This window comes from Periplaneta americana, chromosome 15 (assembly GCF_040183065.1).
Source record: "Periplaneta americana isolate PAMFEO1 chromosome 15, P.americana_PAMFEO1_priV1, whole genome shotgun sequence".
In the NCBI taxonomy this organism is placed as follows: domain Eukaryota; kingdom Metazoa; phylum Arthropoda; class Insecta; order Blattodea; family Blattidae; genus Periplaneta; species Periplaneta americana.
This window is the reverse complement of record NC_091131.1, coordinates 90,153,602-90,177,219: the sequence shown is the minus strand read 5'-3', so window position 1 is coordinate 90,177,219 and position 23,618 is coordinate 90,153,602. Positions and strand designations below refer to the sequence as shown.

Below are 23,618 nucleotides of genomic sequence, written 5' to 3'. Positions count from 1 at the left end.
TGTAAAAGTGAAATTCCTTCTGTCTTACTGCAATAGACAGTCTGCAATTGTTTTTCCTGCTGTTGATGATGAAGACAGAGTTCCAAAAGAAAACATTACCAAAGCCCTTGAAAAACCGCAGGATGAAAAGGGAAGGTTTATTTTCCAAGAAAATATTTTGTAAAACAAGTTAAAATTTTAGAAAACACAGATTTTCTTTCATATATTGTAATAACGATTTCTGTTAATGTCTTAGTAATTGTATTAATATTGTAATAACATGTAAGAAATGTAAGGATAATATTGAGTATTTAAAAAAAAATACTTAACTGAAGGTTTAACGATAATGTTCTGTTTTAAGTCATTTTACTGCCTGATTTCAGCTCATGAAGGAGCGATATCGGACAGACATTGAAAAAGTATGAGTGTCCGAAATCACCCCCTAACATGGGGTGACACCAGACACTTTAAATTATTTTTTAAAAACTTACCTGATTACTATAAATATTAATTTCTTTGAAAACTACATACCTAAAATATTTTTCTTACGATATACCATATTACTAAATAAAAATTTCAGTACACCATGAATAACCAGTTAAAAAGTATGCTAAATTCGTCCGATTTCACCCCATTTGACAGTACCACAAATTTTGTTACCTATGATGAAGCAAACTTTCTCTATATTTTTATATTAAACGCATTTGTGGGAAATGGAACTGTGGTCCGTCCCAGGATCTGTAGAGTAGAAAGACGAAATAAAACCTCTGCGCAAGTGGTATGTGGGAGGGCTAGGACCAATGACCGCTCTGGGGGGAAGCATTAGTTGAACGAAGTTACCAATCGCTTGCAGAAAGGGGTCATTTCTATCTGAACTCTCTACCACGAGCATCTTACCCCTTAGCGGCCTCGAACTGATGCTGCCCGCAATACACTCCGGCATACACGGACTCCGCCCCCACATGCGCCACGTCATTCTACAGATTCCTGGAACGGACCATAGATAAACAACAATTTTTCTATTTGGATGTTTTACTTACGTTATATTTAATACCTTCAAATCTTCCAGCTTTGATAGATTGGAGCTTCTGAGGTATTTTGCAATCTGAAACACGGAAACAAGACGGAAAGACTGCATTAGCTACATCAACATGTTTAAAAATATGGTAGGGTGGATTGGGGTAATTTCGTTATAAAATTCTTTTTTAAGGTTAGAGACTCATAGCCTGTTACCATGACTATCGCACTTTTACTACGTCATACTACTTCTGACCAATAAAACGGTATGAAACGACGTGTTTCAACCAATCATGGTTGCTTATCCTACAATTTTTATCACCTCCCTAGTATTTGTTTTATCACATCCCTAGCATTTGTTTGTTTTTATAATCTCACTAGCATTTGTTTCTTTGTTTTCCAACACTGTACTTTCAATAATAAAATTATATCTTTTAAAATGATTCACGTTTATTTCATCATCCTTAATTAAAATTTTTCTACCATTTGTCTTGTTTATATTACTTACGTTATGTTATAGCTTCTGCTGCATGAGATTATGGATAGTCACGTATCTGAGATGTTTAATATCTATTGATAACTGAAGTGGAATGGAACTGTTTTAATAATAATGAAACTGAATCAACAAAGCCTTCTTGACTAGTAATCGTCGATAGAGTTCAATGAAGATTGTATAGTTGGCTCAACTGATAACAAGAGAACAGCTAATCATAACACACTACTGTCATCTAGTGGAATGTTTGTAATGATGAGATGGTACACTAATTCATTTCCAAGACAGTTTAGTAAGTCAATTAATATTTTATTGTATTAGAGTAGTTTATTTCTTCTAATCTTTATGTACTTTCTTCTATACGTGTAATAGTCAACTAAATCCCACTCAAGTTTGATTTATATTTTAGCACTGTGACCTTCTAGAATGATTCTATTGCATTTTCAAGTATGTTGGCCTCTTCTTATCATAATAACATCCCTAGGTTTAACTACTCAATTTATTCCATGGATGGGGAAATTTTGGCATAATAATAATAATAATAATAATAATAATAATAATAATAATAATAGTAATAATGCTTTATTTTTTCTGGCAGAGTTAAGGCCGTGAGGCCTTCTCTTCCACTCAACCAGAGGATAAAAAGGAAATACATGATAATACAATGTTAGTACAACAGAAAATTTGTGTATTAATGAAGTAAAATATGCTTTATATTCCTTCTAAAATCAAATTATCTCAACCATAGACTAGTGTATGTATCCTAGAACAGAATGCAGAGGTTATGTAGTCATTTAAACATTTTAATTAGACCTAACAAGATAAAAAAAAATTCAGCCAATACTTAAGTTCTTGATGAGGCTTATTTTGTGAAGTTGAAATATCTCCAATTAAAATCAGGGACAGACAACACTTTATTTGTCCTTCACCAATCCATCATTTGTGTACGTGGAATCATCGGGAACGTAAACTAGGATAGTTACAAATTAATCTATATTATACATAAATTATTCCACGTTTGTACATTGTAATTTACTAACAAACTATTAATGATATTGGGTATTACTGCATTTATTAAAAAACATATGTATTGCACTCATGCATGAATTTGGTTACTGTATCACAGCTGGTTTCCGAACAATATTGCTTCGAATGTGATGTTCATTTCATACACTGGTATACAGTATAAAAAGTTTTTATTTTTATTTTACCAGGCACTATCAATGTGATTAACACAAATTTTTAACACTCGCATAGCAGGCAATTGTGAAATAGAGAATAGGGTAAATTTATTTATTTTAGTAGGTTATTTTACGACGACGCTTTATCAACAAATTAGGTTATTTAGCGTCTGGAATAGGGTAAAGGTTGGTACTATTGTGATATGAGTAATATTATGATAGTTCTTTTTGAGAATTTATTACAATTTTACTGAGCGAGAGGAAGATCGGTTTTTTGCGTCAACGTATTAAGGGAATGTTCGTGGACAAGTTTCTGCACAAAACCGATCCTTTCCTCGCTCAGAAAAATTGTAATAAATTCTAAAAAAGAACTATCACAATATTACTCGTATCACAATATTACCAACCTTTACCCTATATATTAAATTGGTATGTGTTTAAAGATTAGATAAAGTTCTATTAAGTAAATTGTAACTTGTACCCAAATTACCCCGACGCCCTCTACACAATTAATAGATTGATATCTGCGTATATTTCGTGATGGAATATTCATATTAGGTTAATGGAAAACAAGAAGAGTACGTTCTCTGTTGTGTTTTGTTCTAGGGTCATAAATCAGTATTGATTTCAATATAAGTTATAAAATACTACTGAAGTAAATGTTAACACAAGTAAGTTATTATTGGTTTTATTGAACTATGCCTAAAAGCGAGTAACATATTTAACCACACATCTACACTAAGGAGTCGGAAGTGATAGTTTATGTTCTAAACCATGATGGATGAAGAAGATGATGATACTGAATATAAATTAAATCTGTCAGGAGGAATAGCTGTATACAGACTTCCAGAGAGACGAACAGACATCATGCCTAAAACCATTTTTTCAAAATCAGTGATGATGAAAACGTGTATTTCAGCGAAAATCTCGATATCGATGTCTTATAGCGCCAGAATACTTTCTCTGATTAAAAAAAAAAATAAGGGGAATTGGGGAAATCCCTATGATTTCGTGTAATGTCTATACAGGGATTAGGGTAATGGAATTAGGACAAATAAATACAATTTGCTGTAAGAATTAAGTGTCTCTAATTAACGGAATAAAATAAGCAATGAATAACAGTCAATCCAATAATAATAATAATAATAATAATAATAATAATAATAATAATAATAATAATAATAATGGAAGTATTATAAATATTAAATAATGTGATATTTGTGAGGTTCAGACCTCTCTTGGGACATCTGACTAAACAACAACGACCTGAGACGTGTTGTATTCAAGCGGAAGCCATACTAAGTACTACGCATTGATACTCTCGTTCGCGGAAATGTGTTAATTTGCAGTTAGAAGTTAAACTGTTGAAACGTCTATCAATATTGCGTTTTCGAGGAAAGTGAAAATTTTGGCGGTAAATTCTTTTCTTGCACATATAATGTTATTCTCCATTGTTAGAAATATTAATGACTAGCCGTACCCGTGCGCTCCGCTGCACCCGTTAGAAATAAATATAAAGTAATTACATAATTAAAATAGGACATTTGATCCAGGGAACATTCGTGTTTGATAGAAGGATAAATCGTTTAATATGTTACTTAATTTAAATTGCATCCAAATAATTAAAATGCGATCATTTTGATCCAGAGATCACTCATTGGTGCAATGACAATTCCTTTAACATATTTCTAATTTTTATTACATGCAACCATAGTTTAAAGAACATTGACATCATTTAGATTTAATGTGTATACTTTATTTTACTTGTTATAGGTTTCCATTGAATTATGGTAATAACTTAATTTCAACCCTTGTTTTCTACGTATTCAGTAAATGGCGTTTGGCCCACTATGGTTCTGAACCCTTCAAATAACTTAAATTATATTATATAATATTACATTACATATATTATATTATGTTATATTACATTACATTATATTATATCAGAAGTTACTGTAATAACATTATAGCATTATGTCCATCTAGAGAAACTACACTTTCCAATGGTGAAATAATAATTAATTATACAAATCGGTTAATTTAGCTTCCGATATTACTTCATACAAACACAGAAACATTCTCTGTAGGCTATCTTTCATAGCTTTCGATTGTTGCTGTCCAAGGCCCCTTATAGACGTAGTCATTTGTTTTTTTATTTCATTATACGGCCTTAGATGACAGTTATTTCAATTTTAAAACTCATTTATCTCATTAAATATCAGTCCTATCAAATTTTTTCAGGGAATAAAACTTGTCGAAAATTATTTTTAAAGAAACTTTTGTCATGTAACATTTTTCACAAAAATCAATAATAAGCGAGATATTTCGATTTACTTAATTCAGGCCCCCTTATAACCCCCTTTTTAAATAATGTATTTTGAATGCCATATAGCCTAAAATCTAAGTTACAACGAACATAATTTATATTTCAATTTTCATCGAAATCCGTTCATCCATTATCGCGTGAAAAGGTAACAAACATACATACATACAGACAGACAGACATACTAACAAAAATTAAAAAAAAAAAACGATTTTCGGTTTCAGTGTGGTTAATTATATATGTCAGGACCAATTATTTTTGGAAAATCGAAAATTATCAGAAAAATTTCGGCTACAGATTTATTATTAGTATAGATATATATATATTCTTAAAAGGAAATACTGTAATCTACGTTTATAGCAATGAACGTATAATAGATTCCGTTTTTAAATTATAGTATGTTTTGAGGTTATGATTTACATCAGTGTGTCACAAATATGAAATACTAGTACGTATTATTAGTATGCCATCTTTATACTCTGGTTTTCTGTTTCGTTACTAGTGTTGGCACCTGTAGGAGGAGGGAAAACCTCACCTTCCAACAAACTTAGAAAACAGTGGAATGAAAAGGCAATGCAAGAAGCCATAAAACAAGTTCGAGAAAAGACGTGAGAGACGATTCATCTGGATTCATTATTACGGTTGGGAAAACACCTTCTAATGAAGATGCTGAATGCTTGTTCTGTGCTTTTTTTTAATAGATACCATTTTGACTTTGCAATTTTGTTAATCTTGTCACTTGTTAATAACATTCCATATTTGTACCTCCATTTTTATTAAGGAAATATGTTAGTTAGATTTTGAGTAAATTATTATTATTTTGTCAAACATTTTATAACATCTTACGACCTTCTAAGTCCGGTGTACCATTCACAGAGACATTCAGCAATAAACAGGAAGATATTTTACGTTCAGTGTTCAAAACATGTAGGTTAAAAAAATGGTATTCCATATTTGTAACACATCCTCTAGTAATAATGATAATAATAATAATAATAATAATAATAATAATAATAATAATAATAATAATAATTTATATATATATATTGATGTGCTGGACAACAGCCATTGGACAATAAAAGTCCAGCACAGTGATACAATTAATACATTAAAATGAACAACTATGGTACAAATTAAATACTTGAGTTAACAACAAAATAAAGAACACAGATTACAATAATTAATTTACAAGAATTAATACTATAAAATATTAGGGAAAGGAGTTCATTCTTACTATCAATTTGTGTATAAGGATTATTTAAATAAAATTAGCAAAGACACTGCCATATTCTAATACTTCTAGACATTGAATGGATCGAAATCGCCTACATGTAAGTTAGCATTTTTAATACATCTGGAGACCGGCGAGGAAGATTTAGAATTTCTAATATAGAAGAGTTTGTGATGTCTCATGTCCTTCACAGGAATACGAAGGCTGACACTGTTTAAGAAAGATTGACAATGTCACCATTAAGGACCTTACATAAGAATAAGTAATCGAGATAATGACGTATAGGCTTCGACATTTAAAGTACTCGCATTTTTTATCATAGTTATAACCCAGAGTTATTAGCCAGGAATCTGTACGAACATAATGAAATACATTTCCTTTGAATATTTTCCAGTTTTGCCGATTCAGAAATAGTAATATAGTTCCAAACTAGAGATGCATATTCGAGTTTCGATCTCACTAATGTATAGTATAGTATTAAAAGAGAGTCGGGTGTATAATAATAATAATAATAATAATAATAATAATAATAATAATAATAATAATAATAATAATAATAATGATAATGATGATAATGCACAAAATTGAATATAATCTTCAAAGAACACGTACAGAACTGTTTTTGAGCCACAATTAACTGGTATACTTTACATAAGCAAATGGGAATATTTCGTAAATATTAACGTTAATTACATGGGATTACTGTCAAGATTGTATTAACATTCTATAGTTACGCATACATTGTGCACACGTTTGTTTCGAGTCTCTGTCAAAGCATATCTGAATAACATTATCTAAATATATTGCAAGTCCCCCATGGATTATAATACACTCCAAGTAGATTATGTATATATGACGTAAGCATTTCCATAACGAAGTCAGTGTAATTTCCGTTCCACAAAATCCACTCATTTTTTTCTATTGGTGTAGACGTTATACAAGCAAAAAAAAAAAACTATCTGAATGAAGCTATGTCTGATAGTAAATTTCTGTAGAGGCTGTTTTTTTTTTTCTTTTGTAATCTACAAATTGCCTTTAGAAATCTACGCCGAGGGAATAACGGAATCAGATCACAGCAAGAGATCCTTACTATTTTGTCACACAAGTATCGGTGACGTCACAATCCGACAAACCAATCACACTACATCATTCCAAGTACTCACTTCACTAGCGCCCATTTTGTCTCAAAACGCCTTGATCCATTGTTCCTTGAAATAGGTTCTGCAAGAGAATGTGGACTATCTATCCCACATCTACAAGGCATAACAGTGGGAGAAAGCCTTTGGATTCAACAGCGCCGAGAGACTTGCTAGGACGAACTAAAGAAACCAAGAATGAGAAAAGAAGACATTAAGGAAATGAAGTTCCAAAGGATTTACAGACGATCGCTTTTGTCAAATTTCACCTTTCCTTTTCCCGTTAGTGAAATTGATTTAACAAGGTCTGTTATCTTACCCGCCTCTTTTTTTTCTCACGTTGAAACTTTTATTCAGTAGTTTTTTTTTTTCCACTTTCTTCTGCTCTAGCAATTCGTTCTTACATTCCCCCTATCTCTTTTTTTCTCTTTCTTTTCCCTTCCCCTCCTTATTTCTGTAACATTTGACGGGCAGGAATAGAATATTAGACCATGGGACCGTCTTTTCTGTGCCTATTCTTCCGCAAAATTCTTCCAGTCTTCTTCTACCGTCCCATACACACGCTCGTACACACATACACACTTTGTAATATATGCAGTAATGGGAGCACTCGAAATGTTTATTGCCTCGTGTATTTCGGCACTTTGTATAAATTTTACTAACAAAGTATTTTTAGGGAAGAATGGAGAATAAAAAATAGGCACTTTTCCCCTTCGCCATAAAATTTCAAGTTACGGAAAATTAGAGTTTTTTAACTTATATCTCATATGATAAAGACGTAATCTTACTTTACAAGTCTTTAATATAAACTTTGATCCCTAGCGTTTAAACTTCGTGTCCTTGTGTAGTCACTTCATACTGGTAGATACTAGTGAGAAATAAACATGATGGAATACTGACAGGTATTGCAGAAACATAACAAATGACCACCAAGAAGAAGACACACACTTTTACGTTATACGTACATTTTGCACGTTACTCAACAATTCAGTTCCTTTATCTTGTTATGAATGATAACAGTGATAAGCGCCACTTATTGTAGAAACATACTTAGTATGATTGTGACTGATATGATTGTAATTGGTATGCTTGCAACTGATGTGATTATAATTGGTATGATTGTAATTAAGGTTAAGAGTAACATTGTTAACATTATATGTCTAAAATGTATTCCATCCTCATAACTCGTGCTGACCTGACCGATAATTACTAATTGGGATTAATGACTAAGGGCTTATCTTTCAAAGTCCATAATCACGTCATTGCACTGGTTATAGCGTGGGGACGCCAAGCCGAGTAGAGGCGATCACGCGGACTTCAAAGGTCACACAGTAGCGTTACTATGGGCAGGCCATAACAAGGCGCGTGTTATCATTGGAGGCAAGCATTCACTTAATTTTATTATTACACAAAAGCTCTGCAGTAAGCAGAAGCGCGGAGGAGGGCGACGAGTGGCCCACGTGGCTATGAGTAATCATCATCATCATCATCATCATCATCATCATCATCATCATCATCATCATCATCATCATCCTCATTTCGTCACTTGTACTACGCCTTGTATTTCAAGATTGATTAATAAACTTAAGTATTGGCAGCCCTTGGTTGTTTAAAGGACTTAGGTCTTTTACTAACCCACCTACAACGCACTCCAATAGAAGTTATTTCAACAAACTTCATTACATACCGTTATACTTCGTATTCTTGAATTGTTATTCAAAAGACATACGTACACCGTGGACTCAAAATGTACTTATGAAGTATTAGGTGATGGAAAATAACATTACTTGGAATAAAGAATGAAAATAAATAAATAAATCCAGTATTTGGAATAGTTTCCGAAATAATAATTACAGTTGAAATATTCAAACATTATGATGTCAATTACCCGGTATCGTATACAGTAGTCTTTCTTTACCTTCCATACGTCTTGAACTGGAGGGGGTTATGTTTGGTAAACAAACGCCTCCTTTTGATGGTTGAATCTAATAAGGAAGACTCACCAAGTGATAATGGATTTTCACAATGATTTTCCCCCATACGTTCCATTTGAAATAAGAAACTACCCTATACATTTCTAGTAGGTTATTTTACGACGCTGTATCAACATCTCACGTTATTTAGCGTCTGAATGAAATGAAAGTGATAATGCCGGTGAAATGAGTCCGGGGTCCAGCACAGATAGTTACCCAGCATTTGCTCATATTGGGTTGAGGCAAAACACCGGAAAAACCTCAACCAGGTAACTTGCCTCGACCGGGAATCGAACCCGGGCCACCTGGTTTTGCGGCCAGACGCGCTAGCCATTATTCCACAGGTGTAGACTTCCTACAAATTTCTACATTCGGAAAGGGCCTAGTTTTTCGAGATATAATTTTTTTAAATACTTCAATCCGGAGCTATAATAGCTAATGTAAACAGTGCTATGTGCTAGATATATCTGGTAATAAATCTCATCTAGCTGCATACTGTACTGTCAAAATCTCTTTGGCCCAGTTTCTTCAACATCTGTTAAATTATAACAGTGTGTTATTCTATTCAAACTGTAAATTTAACAGTTTAAGCATTTCTTCAACTACTGTTAGTACTAACAGGGTGCTAAAACCCATGTTAATTTAACTGCCCAATTTCATACAGTTAAATTATTTAACTCTCTGTTAGCATAGAAGTATTCAATATGGCTGGTGCGTTAGATGCTGAACTTTTATATCTTGATTATTTAGAAAATTATATCCATGAATACATAAACAGAGCGGATAATTTCAGTGATTTGACAGAACAGAAGTCATACAAAGGTATAGGCTATTTTCTGCCAAGCCTCATTTTTCTCTTTCAACGTAGATCCGTTCGTTTGTTTATTCTCAATAATCGCTTTACACTGCGAAATTATTTCCAACAGAAGGCTTCTCTCTAACGAAGAGAAATTAGTCCCACGATTTCCTTTTGGTCCAATGTTTTCCATTTCACAACAGCAATACCAATGTGACAATACGTTGCTCCATGCTACTGTGATACAGACGATAGAAAGAAGCATAAATCAAACCTGAGAGAATAGAAAGATTCCTATCCTCTCTGAATCAAAGAACGGAAACAAGCGAGAATCGCAATTGTCAGAGTTCAGAAAACAGAATAGAGTCTGTGCTTGGTTATAGGTTATGGTTAAACTCTAGAATCTCCGGTCCTAACAGAGAGTTAACAAACATAATGATAAAGCGAAATGTAAAGTTCAAGAAACGCAATATTTTAACAGCAATTTATACTTTTAACTTACAGTTAATTAACGCTATGTTTGGTGCATTTTAACAAAGGTTGAAGAAACCAGGCCCTTGAATAATATAAGTTATGAAAATGACATATCAGATACATAATATTCAAATGAAATTGACTATAGAACAGTCTGTAAAGAAATGATAAGGAAATGTAAGCATACCTGAAATTACTCGCTGTACTGATCACAGTAGTGGAAATCGTTGTAAAATGTTCAAAACACAATGGAACTTTGCACCACGAACATTTCAGAAAAGTAACTTTTTCGCAGTCACTTTAGAGCATTTCTGCACATTAACGCGAAAACAGAATTATACAGGAGTGACGAATTTATCAGGTTTGTTGCAAGTTATCCGGCTTTACGCCAGCCATAAGTTATTTAAACATATTCATACATCTAGGAGATGAATATTGTTTATGTGTTGAGGATTGCAATTTTGTCACATTATCTCTCTGATGCAATATAATATTCGTGCCAAGTAATAAAACACTAGTAGAGAATTTCCTAATGAAATTATTCTTCAGAGGTTTTTCTCAACTGTAAGACGAATGTAAGATAACCTATGACGATTCCTCGGCTTCATCTCGCAAAATACAATCTCGCTATAACAAATACCATCAACGCTAGGTAAGACAGTAGTTGATACAGCGTCGTTAAATAACCGATTAAAGTATTACAATACAGAACTTTTTTAAATAGACGAAATCTGTGACAGTTGAATGGTAAAGATGTTCTAATGACATATTCTCTCCCTGTATGAGATAAACATGCACTTCTGAATGCAAATGTAAGGCAAGAATTTTGACACAATCTCCTTAATCGCAATGCTATGACTGAGGAAGCCAATAACCTATAGCTATGCAACTATTATTTTTGGGCCGCCGGCGTAGCTCAGTCGGCAGTGCACTTGCCTACTGTTCTGGAATTCCGCAGCGAGCGTGGGTTCGATTCCCGTTTGAGATAAACACATGGTTAGGTTTTTTCCGAGCTTTTCTCCAACTGTTAGGCGAATTTCAGATAATTCATAGCGAATTCTCGGCCTAATCTAGCCAAATGGTGCTCGCTGTCATAAATTCCATCGACGCGAATGTTTTCAATTAGTTATATTACGACGCTTTATCAACTGGGATAATTATTTAGCGTTTGAGTGTAATGAAGATTATAATGGCAGCGAAATTAATCCAGGCTCCAGCGCCGAAAGTTATCCAGCATTTACTCTCAACGGGTTGAGGGTATCACCCCGAAAATAGTTCAACCAGATAAATACCTATTAATTTCAGAAAAATTTGTTCCGGCACCGGGAATCGAACCCGGGACCTCTCAGCTCTGCGCGCTCTTTCCAACTGAGCTATGCCGGGACACGATCCACAGTGCCGGCCGAAATCTCCTCATTATATCGCTCAGCGCGGAGAACTGAGAGGTCCCGGGTTCGATTCCCGGTGCCGGAACGTATTTTTCTCAAATTAATAGGTATCTACATGTTGATTACTAACACAAAAATAGTATGAAAAAATTGTTGTATCCGTCGTGGCTTAGTGGATAAAGCATCAGCACGTAGAGCTGAAAACCCGGGTTCAAATCCCGGCGCCGGAGAGAATTTTTCTCCGTTCCATCACTCTTTCATCATATGATGACGCAAAATATCTGCATGGAAATATCATATGTACTTCGGTACATCAAAATATATAAAATATATACAAAAATAGTAGTTTTGATTATTCAATAAGGATGGCGAGACCTTATATATGAATATATATATATATATATATATATATATATATATATATATATATATATATATATATTCAACCAGGTAACTTGACTTAATCAGAATTTGAACCCGGCTCCGCTCGTTTCACGGTCAGACATGCTAACCGTTACTCTACGAGGTGGGCTGCGAAGCTAAATAATCTAATGATTGATACAGCGTCGTTACATAAGACTAAAAGACTTAAAGATGCCGATTACAACACCTTTGAAGAAGTACGTGGTCTCTCCGTCACTGGCAGTACACGGCGCATAGGTATAATAGCTTTCAAGGAATCTACAAGATCTGGATACATAATTGATCCCACTGTGCGTTTCGAAACGGATGAGGAACAGCCCGCAGAAGTGGATAATGAAAAAAAAGAATATCTACAATCCTACCATTCCCTATTACCTCCAAAAATACCAGCCAGAAGAGCTTGAAGTAATCGGACTTCTGGTTGGAGCAAGAGGTACCGCTACTCTCTTCATGAAAGATGTGTTTAAGAGGTTTGAAATACCTACATCTATTAGCCTATTCCGATTGTAACTTTAGGTGCATTGAAAGGATCAATTGCTCTCCTGAAGCATCACCTATATTCGAAATCAAACTAAGTTCATTAGCATTCTTTACTTTTTTGTAACACTTACCTCTCTATATATTTCCACTAATCTCAAAATGTATTTGCAGCTATGTACTTGTAGGAGTTTCATTGTTAAAACAAAATCAATGGTTCAATGAACTTGTAAACATTTATATGGTTAAGTACTCTTTGCCCGTTATGGCAGCTCACGAATGGTGAGAAGATTGATAAATTAATTAATTAATTAATTTAAGCATAGATAAACATAAATAAGGTACAACGGTAATTGAAATATATTGTAGAATAATATGGAAATATATAACATACGATTTTGAACTCAAGACCTCTCTCCATTACAAGTGTAACATCTACGCCCTGAGCTACCGTAAGTAGGAGGAACGTAAACAGATTAACTGAAAAGTTGACGACCGAAATTTTTCATTGTCAATAACTCTACAATCTTTGAGTGTCTACAATGTGCATTTTCTGTACTCATCTTCACGCAAATTTGAATTTGGGAGAGCATCCCAGTAGCGCATCACATGGCTGTAGGTGATTTTTGCCAACCCTGATTCAAGCGTCAGTGAAAGTGCAATTTCCCTTCTCGTCGTAACTCTCAGAAAGGCTCCGGGACTCACCCAATCTCCTATAAAAATGAGTACCGGGTCTTTCAGGGTTGTAAAAGACGGTCGGAGCCTAACGCTCCTTCAAGTCCAGAGAGCATGGGATCTCTTAACACTGCCTCCTGTACGTCTTTATGGCACGTATATGGCTACTTTATGTCGACCTCGAATTTAAAGCACTGCGAGTACCAAGTGCCCCAAGTCATAATACACGGAGAAAATGTTTAAAAATTGATACAAAAGCTAAATTTATGAGTGCGGTCTACAGCATTCTCTGACATGTCTCTAAAAATGAACTGATGACACGCAAGCAATGCAAATATAGGAAGCGACAGAAATTAGAGTCCTCACAAAAGTAACAACGAAAACTACGTAAGCTATATAATTCCACAAATAGATATAAAAAAATACATTCCGACTTCCAGGTGTGGATAATCGAGCAGCTTACTTATGCATACATGTAATAACCGCCATTGTCATCGTTACTTATCTGGCGTATAGATAAACAAGGGACAATCAGTAAGTTTCCGGACTGCCTGAATGTAGGCAATAGACAGGACATAGGATACGGAAAAGTTATGTAGAACCAGAGAAACGCCTGGAATCTATACTAAATGCAGAGAAGAAACTAGCAGTAAGACGAATATTTTGTATACTGGAGCTGAAAGATAAATTAACCAATTTTGAGTGTGAACGTGAAAACCTCGGATCCAATAGGGAAAAAAGAAGATTACCATGCATCTGCAGTGGACTCTCTTTAATTCGAACTCTAAGGGGAATTAAAAAAAATCGAAAATCCAAAATTCAAATTAACCACCAAATTATTATTTTTGTAATATCCATACAAAATGAGATTAAACACCCGTACATTAAGGGGTAATAAATGTGCAGTGCATTTTAACTTAATTGCTGTCATGTCGTCGTCATCATCATCATCATCATCATCATTATCATCACGTGCCCTCATATATTAGACCCCAGTTGGTCTCGTACCAGCGTTTTTCAGGTCGTCCTAAATTTCTTCGTCCTTTTGGGACATAAAATAAGATTGTTTAGACCATGTAGTACGATCTGTCCTCTTGACATGTTATTTCCATTGGAGTCTACATTGCTGTAGATAATTGATGATAGGATCAATTTTAAGTTCTTTGAGAATATCTTCATTCCGACGGTGGTTAAATAATGAACATCCTGCAGCTCTTCGCATGAATCGCATTTCGGCTGTTGATAACCGTCTCTCGTCACATTTCCTTATCGTCCATGCCTCGCTGCCATAAACAATTGCTGCCACGTTTTATCCATATTTACACAAAACTTTTGGTACCGATAGAAAAGAACACTTCAACTTTCTCTGCTAACGTTAAAGTTGTACTCGTATATGCTCCACGCTTCGACATTGTGAATGCAGAAAAGCCAATAACACACTAACAAATTTGTTATCACTAGGTAGTGGGAAAGAGGAGAGGGACATATATACATGTAAATAATAGCAACAACCTTTATCTTTGTTCCACTGCCTGTCGATCCTTATGAAGTTTAAGAAAATAAGCAAATCAAGTTTACAGGGAGTTATATCTGAAAGATTGATTTGCATAATACACGTCACTGTACGTTACAGAAAACCACAATTCAAGTCACACAGAGTTAGTGTGCACTCAATGTTGGTTGCTTGACGGTTGTCAGCCCACTTTGAGGTCTGTGGATATAGAGGGAAAAATTGGATCGGTATCTGGTAGAGTTCTCGGGTAGCTCAGTTGGTAGAGCGTTTAAGAAAATAATTTGAATTCTTGGAATAATCAATACATTTCCACGAAAATATTTTGGACTTTTTCTAGAATTCCAGACAAGACACTGTTTTTATTGAAACTTAATTAAGTCCAATTATGCAAAGAAAGAGTCCACTGCAAGAATGATGGATGTCACCTTTTTGTAGAAAATGAACCAAGACTGTCAATGCATAGCTTAAGACATATAGAATGTACATAGAGAGTTACATGGCATTAACACTGATAGCTATTGTCCAGTAATGATCGGAAAATCACAGTTAAGCTTTGAGCGCTAAGCATTTCAAACTTTCAATCGCTTCTCCTGCAAAATGTATTCCAAATGACATCCATCATTCTTGCAGTGGACTCTTCAAATGTAAGCTTCGAAAATTTGAATTAATTATAAATTTTTAACATTAGCTTAAACAGAAATTTCAAGAATGAAAATTTATTCGTATTAGTTCTACTCATTAATTAGAATTATTCAAAGTCGAATTATCCAATCTCTTATGTATAATATGAATAGATGTTTACTGAAACTCTCTCGCAGTTCAAAAACAATGAGGATCGAATGTGACTAGAAACAGTTTCCTTTTCTTTGGGCACCCAGTTGCTATCAATTGGCGCACTACAGAAGGAAGAGAGTGTTCCAGACGGGCAACTTCCTCGTTCCTACAAGATGACGAGACAGGAAATTGTTACGAGGGACAGAAGAATTGTTTTAAAGACAATTGAAAGCGAGGTGTTTGTGAGGGCATCACTTTCAAACTTTCCTCAACCCTGGGAGTTTGTGGAGGACCGGGCTAAGAATACTGTACGCAAGGAGAAAGGAAACGCGCAGAGGAAGAAGGAAGGAAGCGGAGTCCTAAGTCATGAAGAAGACAAACGGGTTGAGTAGCTGTTAGATAAGCTGTGCTCTGGAATCTCCAGGCCGTCCGCCCGCCTGCCTGCACGTCCGGGAATGGCTGCCACTACCGTACTCTACAAAGTGGGTTAAAATGGTGGAATGCAGACGTGGGACAGGCTCCCAAGATGGATGTCTTCTTTAACGAAATAATGTTTTAAATGACACAGAATTCCCCAGCTCCTGACACGAAATATGCTTCATGGTAATGGTAGTTATAAGAAATTCTTCCACGGTAGACTAGAAAACGTACTAAACAAAAAATAGTTAAGTATTTAACAGCAGAAACGGTCTAGCTATGGTATACGCCAGCCGTGGCGAGAACGTGACTCGCGAGACATTGTGCCTCGCAGTGATAGCTGTGCATTTCGCTTGTTTCTAACCTCCGCCAACCCCCACCCTCTCATTCACTGGAGTCAAACTCCGTTCCATTTGTATTTGTCTCTGACCTGCGAGTGGCATATGTCTCTCTCGAAACCATGTACGAAAGTTCCAAGTAGGATGGGAGGACGCATTTTTTTGCTGTCAATATGATGAGAATATTAAATATATGATTTGTTCACAAGTATTACGAGGAAAATGGTTGTATAACCTAAAACGGCATTATACTACATGTTACTGATGAAACATTAAAATGTTAAGTGTTATTGTTGTTGTTATCATCATCATCATCATCATCTCTGTACGTCGATCTTTTTTCAGCAGATGTACGAATAATACAGTTAGATCTTCAATTTAAACTCACAGATTTACAATGAGATGTTAAATTAAAGCTAGATTTAAAGACTTGACAAATGTTCAACCTTTCAAATCTTTGCCAAAAATAAATATAGGCTACGAAGCTTCGTTCTTTCGCTTGTTCTTTTGAAGCCATGTTCGCTACAACTTAGGTTTGTGAAAAATTATTTTCAACAATGAAAATAGTAAAAACCTAATTTAGATCACGATTGACAGACAAATACCTTCGTGATCAACTACGACTAGCAGTAAGTGACATAATTCCTGATTTTGAAACTTTGTCGCAGAGACATTCTGAAGACAGTTAATTTTGGGTTGTGATATTGTTCATTTCTTTCTTCGTTACATGTACTAAACATTAGTTTGTAGCCTTGTACTGTATAAAATTATATTTAAGTGCTTGACGTAAGGAAAATGAAAATCCGTTAATAATTAAGACAGTTGCTTCACTTCCCCTTCAGGTGTCCGCCTCCCTCCATAGGTGCTATGCACGTTGCAGGTTACACAGTGGCTCGGCGCACGATTACATTTTCGCTTCTGCTGGTATATGCGATAGCATTACGGGTATAATCTTCTTACCCCACTTACAACATTACTAAATGAAAGAAAGACATCATCATTATCATTATTATTATTATTATTATTATTATTATTATTATTATTATTATCATTATCATCATCAACATCATCATTATTATTACTACTACTACTACTACTAATTTAAAGACATATTAATACATATTAACGTCCACTTCAAAAAAAAAAACACACGCCACACAAATTATATTGATACTACACATGGAATGAAGAAGTGAAACTCAAAATTCCTATAAAAATGTTGGCATAAAACTCTACAATTTATTGCCTTATGTTGTCAGAAGTGTTAATTCAAGGAATGTTGACCTTTATTGTAAAACCTGGTTATTTCGAAGTCGTTACATAGTGTACCACCTCCATTTGAAGAAATAATGTTTTCATTTTGATATAATTATGAAATTATGTAAACGTAATATCATGTATTTTTCTGTTTCAAAAATATTTTTAGGTAAACTGACATTGTTTAAAACAGCCATGTTAAGTCCTATGACAAAAATTATTATTATTATTATTATTATTATTATTATTATTATTATTATTATTATTATTATGCACTACTAAGATCATTGTATGGGGCAGAAACATGGACATTACGACGAAATGAAGAGAAGCGAATAGAAGCATTTGAATATGGAGGAGGATGGAACGTGTGAAGTGGACAGACAGAATAAGAAATGAAGCTGTGTTGGAAAGAGTGGGTGAAGAAAGAATGATGCCGAAAATGATCAGGAAGAGGAAAAGGAATTGGTTGGGTTATTGGCTGAGAAGAAACTGCCCACTGAAGGATGCACTGAAAGGAATGGTGAACGGGAGAAGAGTTAGGGGTAGAAGAAATCACATGATAGACGACATTAAGATATATGGATCATATGAGGAAACAAAGAGGATGGCAGAAAATAGGAAAGACTGGAGAATGGTGGGTTTGCAGTGAAAGACCTGCCCTTGGGCAGAACACTGAATGAATGAATGAATGAATGAATGAATGAATGAATGAATGAATGAATGAATGAATGAATGAAGATACTATCACCACTTTAGACATAAAAAGTACAATAACTTCAACTACAACAACAATATTATTTAGTAGTAGTAGTAGTAGTAGTAGTAGTAATAATGTCTGCCACTATGGCTCAGTGATAGCGCATGCACTTCCCAACCAAATTATCTGTGATTCGATTCCCAATGTAAACGTCGATTTATATCCATTTCATGGGAATGGTGTCCGTTCCTTCCCTTGTTATTTTACTTGGTTATGTAATGACGCTGTATCAACTACTAGGTTATTTAGCGTTGATGGAAGTGGTGATAGCGAGATGAGGCCGAGAATTCGCCATAAATTAACTGACATCCGTCTTACGGCTGGGGAAAACCTCGGAAAAAACCCAACCAGGTAATCAGCCCGAGTGCAACTCCGGATCGTCAGGCAAGCTCCTTAGCTGACTGAGTTACGCCGGTGGCCTGCATCGTGTTGAACACACGATTAGGGGCTCAGCAATGCAAGAAATTATAGTGTTTAAAGGATATACCCTCTTCTACACCGAATGATTTGTAAGCAGTGATACCAAGATGGAGATTTTGTCATATTATCCGGCCACTTTTACCTGGTGTTAACAAGAATTTAATTTTGGATTCCAGCAACAAATATATTGACTTATGACGCTTAGGCCATCTTAAATATGTCTATTAATATTTTGACATTTCATTACTAGTTTGGACTCTTCTCACCGACCCTGGCCGGAGGAGAATATCACAGGAGAGCTGGGAGTGGGGATGTGTTGACAGACTAAAGCTCTGACCATTCAGCTACCGCAAGGGTTAATGCATGTGTAGTGATTCGTTAATGTTTTATAAAGCTTGTACTGTGGATGTTGTGAGCTCGGAAGCTGGCGAATAGGGGCTTTGGATTGAGTAACAGTTTATGCATTTCTTTTGCATTCTTCACAGGGCGGTGAGGTGAGTTTCGTATTACACATATTTTCTTTGACGCTTTTTTTTCTTTCGTAAGATTCCTTCTTCTCTTTAGTAAAATTTATCGCTATATGCAGTCAATATAACGAACGCAAGACCCATGAATCCATGATATTGCAAGCGGCAAGGTGGAGATTTTCGATTTCGACTGGCAGGCTCCTGAACCTGACTGTATGTTTTGATATCATTATGCAGCAGTTATTGTTACAATTAATATCACGATCTTTTAGCGACATCTAACGACTATTGAGGATTAATTTAGCGACAAAGCTTAACAGGTGACATTCCTGCTTGTAAATAGGTACAAGATAAAACAATGCAAACAAATAAAGGCAATAATAAATATATTATGGCCATCATTTTCACTGTCACAGCGTATTTCACTTCTGTTAAGACACTTTCATTTATTTGAAAAATAATGAGAAATAGAGTCTGATCCGTTTGTATGCGGATAATATTAATTCATTATTATAAAGCTATTATGATAGTAAGAAAAATTTCTTGCTGGTTATATGATTAAAAGACGGGAGTTTCCATATATCACAATCAGCAATGCATAATCTGAAAGGACAAATTAAAATCGTAGATGATTAAAATGGCTACTACGAATCAACAGCGGGCACAATGTGTTCTTTGGTATGCTAAATTTGAGAGTGCCAAAAGAGTTCAAAATGAATTTCGACGTGAGTATGGTGTGCGTAATGTAGGCTACCTAAATCCGATTCCATAATGTTGTGGTATCGAACATTTGTAGAAACGGGTTGTGTGTTAAAAAAAAAAAAAAACATGCAGGAGGTCGCAGGCGAAACCCAGTACGAGAAGCAGCTATCTCTTGGCTTGGTCCCCAAACTCCCCAGATCTAACCCCTCCTGACTTCTTCGTGTAGGGTTTTGTTAAAGACATTGTCTATTCACAGAAACCCAGGAACATTGATGATCTGAGAGTAAAAATTACTCAAGCTTTACAACAAATCACCCTTCTTATGTTACAACGGACATGGGCTGAATTGCATCACCGTTATGAGTTGTGCAGGGTGCACAATGGAGGTCATGTTGAGCGCTGAGGAACCTTCCATTTTCAGTGTTGTATCCACAAAGTTTCCAACAAATATAATTCAGTAGTAAATGTTTTACGATGTTTTTATTTTATCCATTACCTGTACATTAACACCTAAAATAATACGGGCTTTAGCCGCATTAAAACTTACCGTACTGCAATTGGAATATTTCATTACAAAAGCAAAGTAATTCTAGATACGAGGCAGGGTGAAGGAGGGCAGTATACAAACGATTCACTGGCCTTTAGTTGGACTAATACACAGAGTCCATTGTGATAAAGGTTCTTGTTCTGCTATCTACGATCATTATCCCAGTTAAAAGCCTATGTACACGGAATCTAGAACCCAATTAACTGTGTTCGAACTTGCAAGTCAATAAACAGAGGATTTATTGCAGCATGCAATCAATTCGTAAGGAAGATGAAATTATTTGATTTATTACTACATTACAGTCTGAACAAATAATACTGTATCAGTGCAATACATAATTTAAAGGCTTGGATTGAGAGAGAATATTTGACAAAGTCCCCGATTTGAAACAAGCGTAGGTACTGAAAGACTGATAATCAAGAATCTTGTAGAGGGAAGTACTGTAATTGGTGACTTACAGAACAATTCGTAACTTTTAAGAGTTTGCATCCAAACTGTCCACTCTCAATTCCATTACTATAATCTACTGAATCTATTCGCCTATCCAATTAATTATTAATTGTATTCATGCATACATATAAAACATCAAACAGTATTAAACGATAAAATAATGTTATAAATTTCAATCAAAGACACAACTATCTGTAAATGTTTATTTGCTACATGAATATAAGGTATATAAACGTTTTCGCCTTGTGGGGCATCATCAGACATATTAAAATTATGTGATCTGAACTTAGATTAAATTATATTTATAAAAGCAAATACGAACAGTGTGTAATACATGGTGATAAAATTTCATGAGTTATATGTATACTAATTGTAACAAGAAATAAGATAAAATGATGATTTTCAATGTAGTGTAAATTCAAATATGATTAAAATTGGAATTGTGTGTACATATAACTCATGTTACATTATAATACATTTTATCAAATAATGTTATGCAAATTATGATCATGTTAAAATGAATAAATGGATAAAATCTTGGGTTGTAGTTATTCAATGTTTAGAAAATGACACGTCTTGGAGAACTGTGTATCATACCGAAATTTGCAGTAATCGATGTTGTAGGTTGATTGTGATGTGCGTATAAATTATCATTCATATACTGTTAACATAAACGTATGATTTATTTATACAAATTATGAGCATTATTTAGTGATCAAATGGGATAGAAGTCTATTTTGGTTTTGGAGATGTGAAAAGGTGTTAAGATTACTTATGAGTACTTTGCTTGATTGTAATCTAAATGTTGTCTAGTTTTGATGCAAATAGTGGTTATCCTTGTTCCTTTAGATTTAAATAATCTATATTTTATAATGCATATCGTTGTTGAATTACTGTGTTTAATTAAGATGCATGTATATGGAAGAATTCTGTAAAAACAAGAAATGTTGCCATTAATATTTCGATCAATTTGAACTATTTTAAAAGAAAAGTGATGTGAGAATAAATAATTAATTCTATAAAAAGTGAATATGGGGGTATTAATTTGTGTGATATTATATTAATAACGGTTTTCAAATTACTTATGTACGTATATGTCTCGGTGTATGTGGGAGTGTTGATGGTTTGAAGTAGACTGAAGTTGAGTGATCGTATGTGCTCTGCTGTGTAATGGCGGAGTAATATTGAAGGGAACTATTTGAAAGACGGCGTGTCATGATGTAAATGGATCTACTTTAAATTGTGTAAAGCGGGTTTCTAAAGTTTAGTAAATTTTCATTAATTATATTTTTATCTTTATTGTGGTAATATGAAATAAAAAATTCTTCTGCTGCATTTATGAAATTATTATTATTGTATATTTTTAAAATGCTTAATGTATCCTGACGTTGACCTAGTTCGTGTCCAGTATTGATTAAGTGTGCCAAAACCAAAATAGACTTCTATCCCATTTGATCACTAAATAATGCTCATAATTTGTATAAATAAATCATACTTTTATGGTTACAGTATATGAATGATAATTTATACGCACATCACAAACAACCTACAACATCGATTACTGCAAACTTCGGTATGATACACAGTTCTCCAAGACGTGTCATTTTCTAAACATTGAATAACTACAACCCAAGATTTTATCCATTTATTCATTTTAACATGATCATAATTTGCATAACATTATTTAATAAAAGGTATTATAATGTAACATGAGTTATATGTACACACAATTCCAATTTTAATCATATTTGAATTTACACTACATTGAAATTCATAATTTTATCTTATTTCTTGTTACAATTAGTATACATATAACTCATGAAATTTTATCGCCATGTATTACACACTGTTCGTATTTGCGTTTATAAATATAATTTAATCTAAGTTCAGATCACATAAATTTAATATATCTGATGATGCCCCACAAGGCGAAAACGTTTATATACCTTATATTCATGTAGCAAATAAACATTTACAGATAGTTGTGTCTTTGATTGAAATTTACAACATTATTTTATGACATTATTAGACACATTTCAAATATAAAATGAATTGCAAAAGTATTAAACGAGCAATTTGTGTATATTTTAAAATTTCATCTTAAAAACGGGCGTGTGCGAGAAGGTGATTTAGCTACACCTGAACTTTGAAATAACTATTTATTAGGCTAAATTATACGAGAAATTCTTGTATGTTTGTAAATTTCATTGACCACGGGCCTAAGAATTTCGATATAGGAGAAAGTCCATGTTCACCAACTTAGATATACAGGGTGTTCAAAAAATACGGGGCATAATTTCAGGTAACTATTTCCCACATGTAGACAATCAAAATAGTTCATTACAACATGTGTCCGGAAATGCTTTATTTCCGAGTTATGGCCTTCACAACATTGAAATTCACCGGA

At 34.3% G+C, this 23,618-nt stretch overlaps 1 protein-coding gene across 1 annotated transcript in view; it reads right to left on the bottom strand.

Moving 5' to 3' along the window:
* The window catches only part of LOC138715198 (uncharacterized), a 1,247,406-nt gene that overhangs the window by 56,990 nt on the left and 1,166,798 nt on the right, over positions 1-23,618 (bottom strand). The window contains exon 10 of the mRNA XM_069847833.1: positions 1,020-1,084. Coding sequence (XP_069703934.1) covers positions 1,020-1,084 — 65 coding nt within the window. The remainder of the gene's footprint in view (positions 1-1,019; positions 1,085-23,618) is intronic.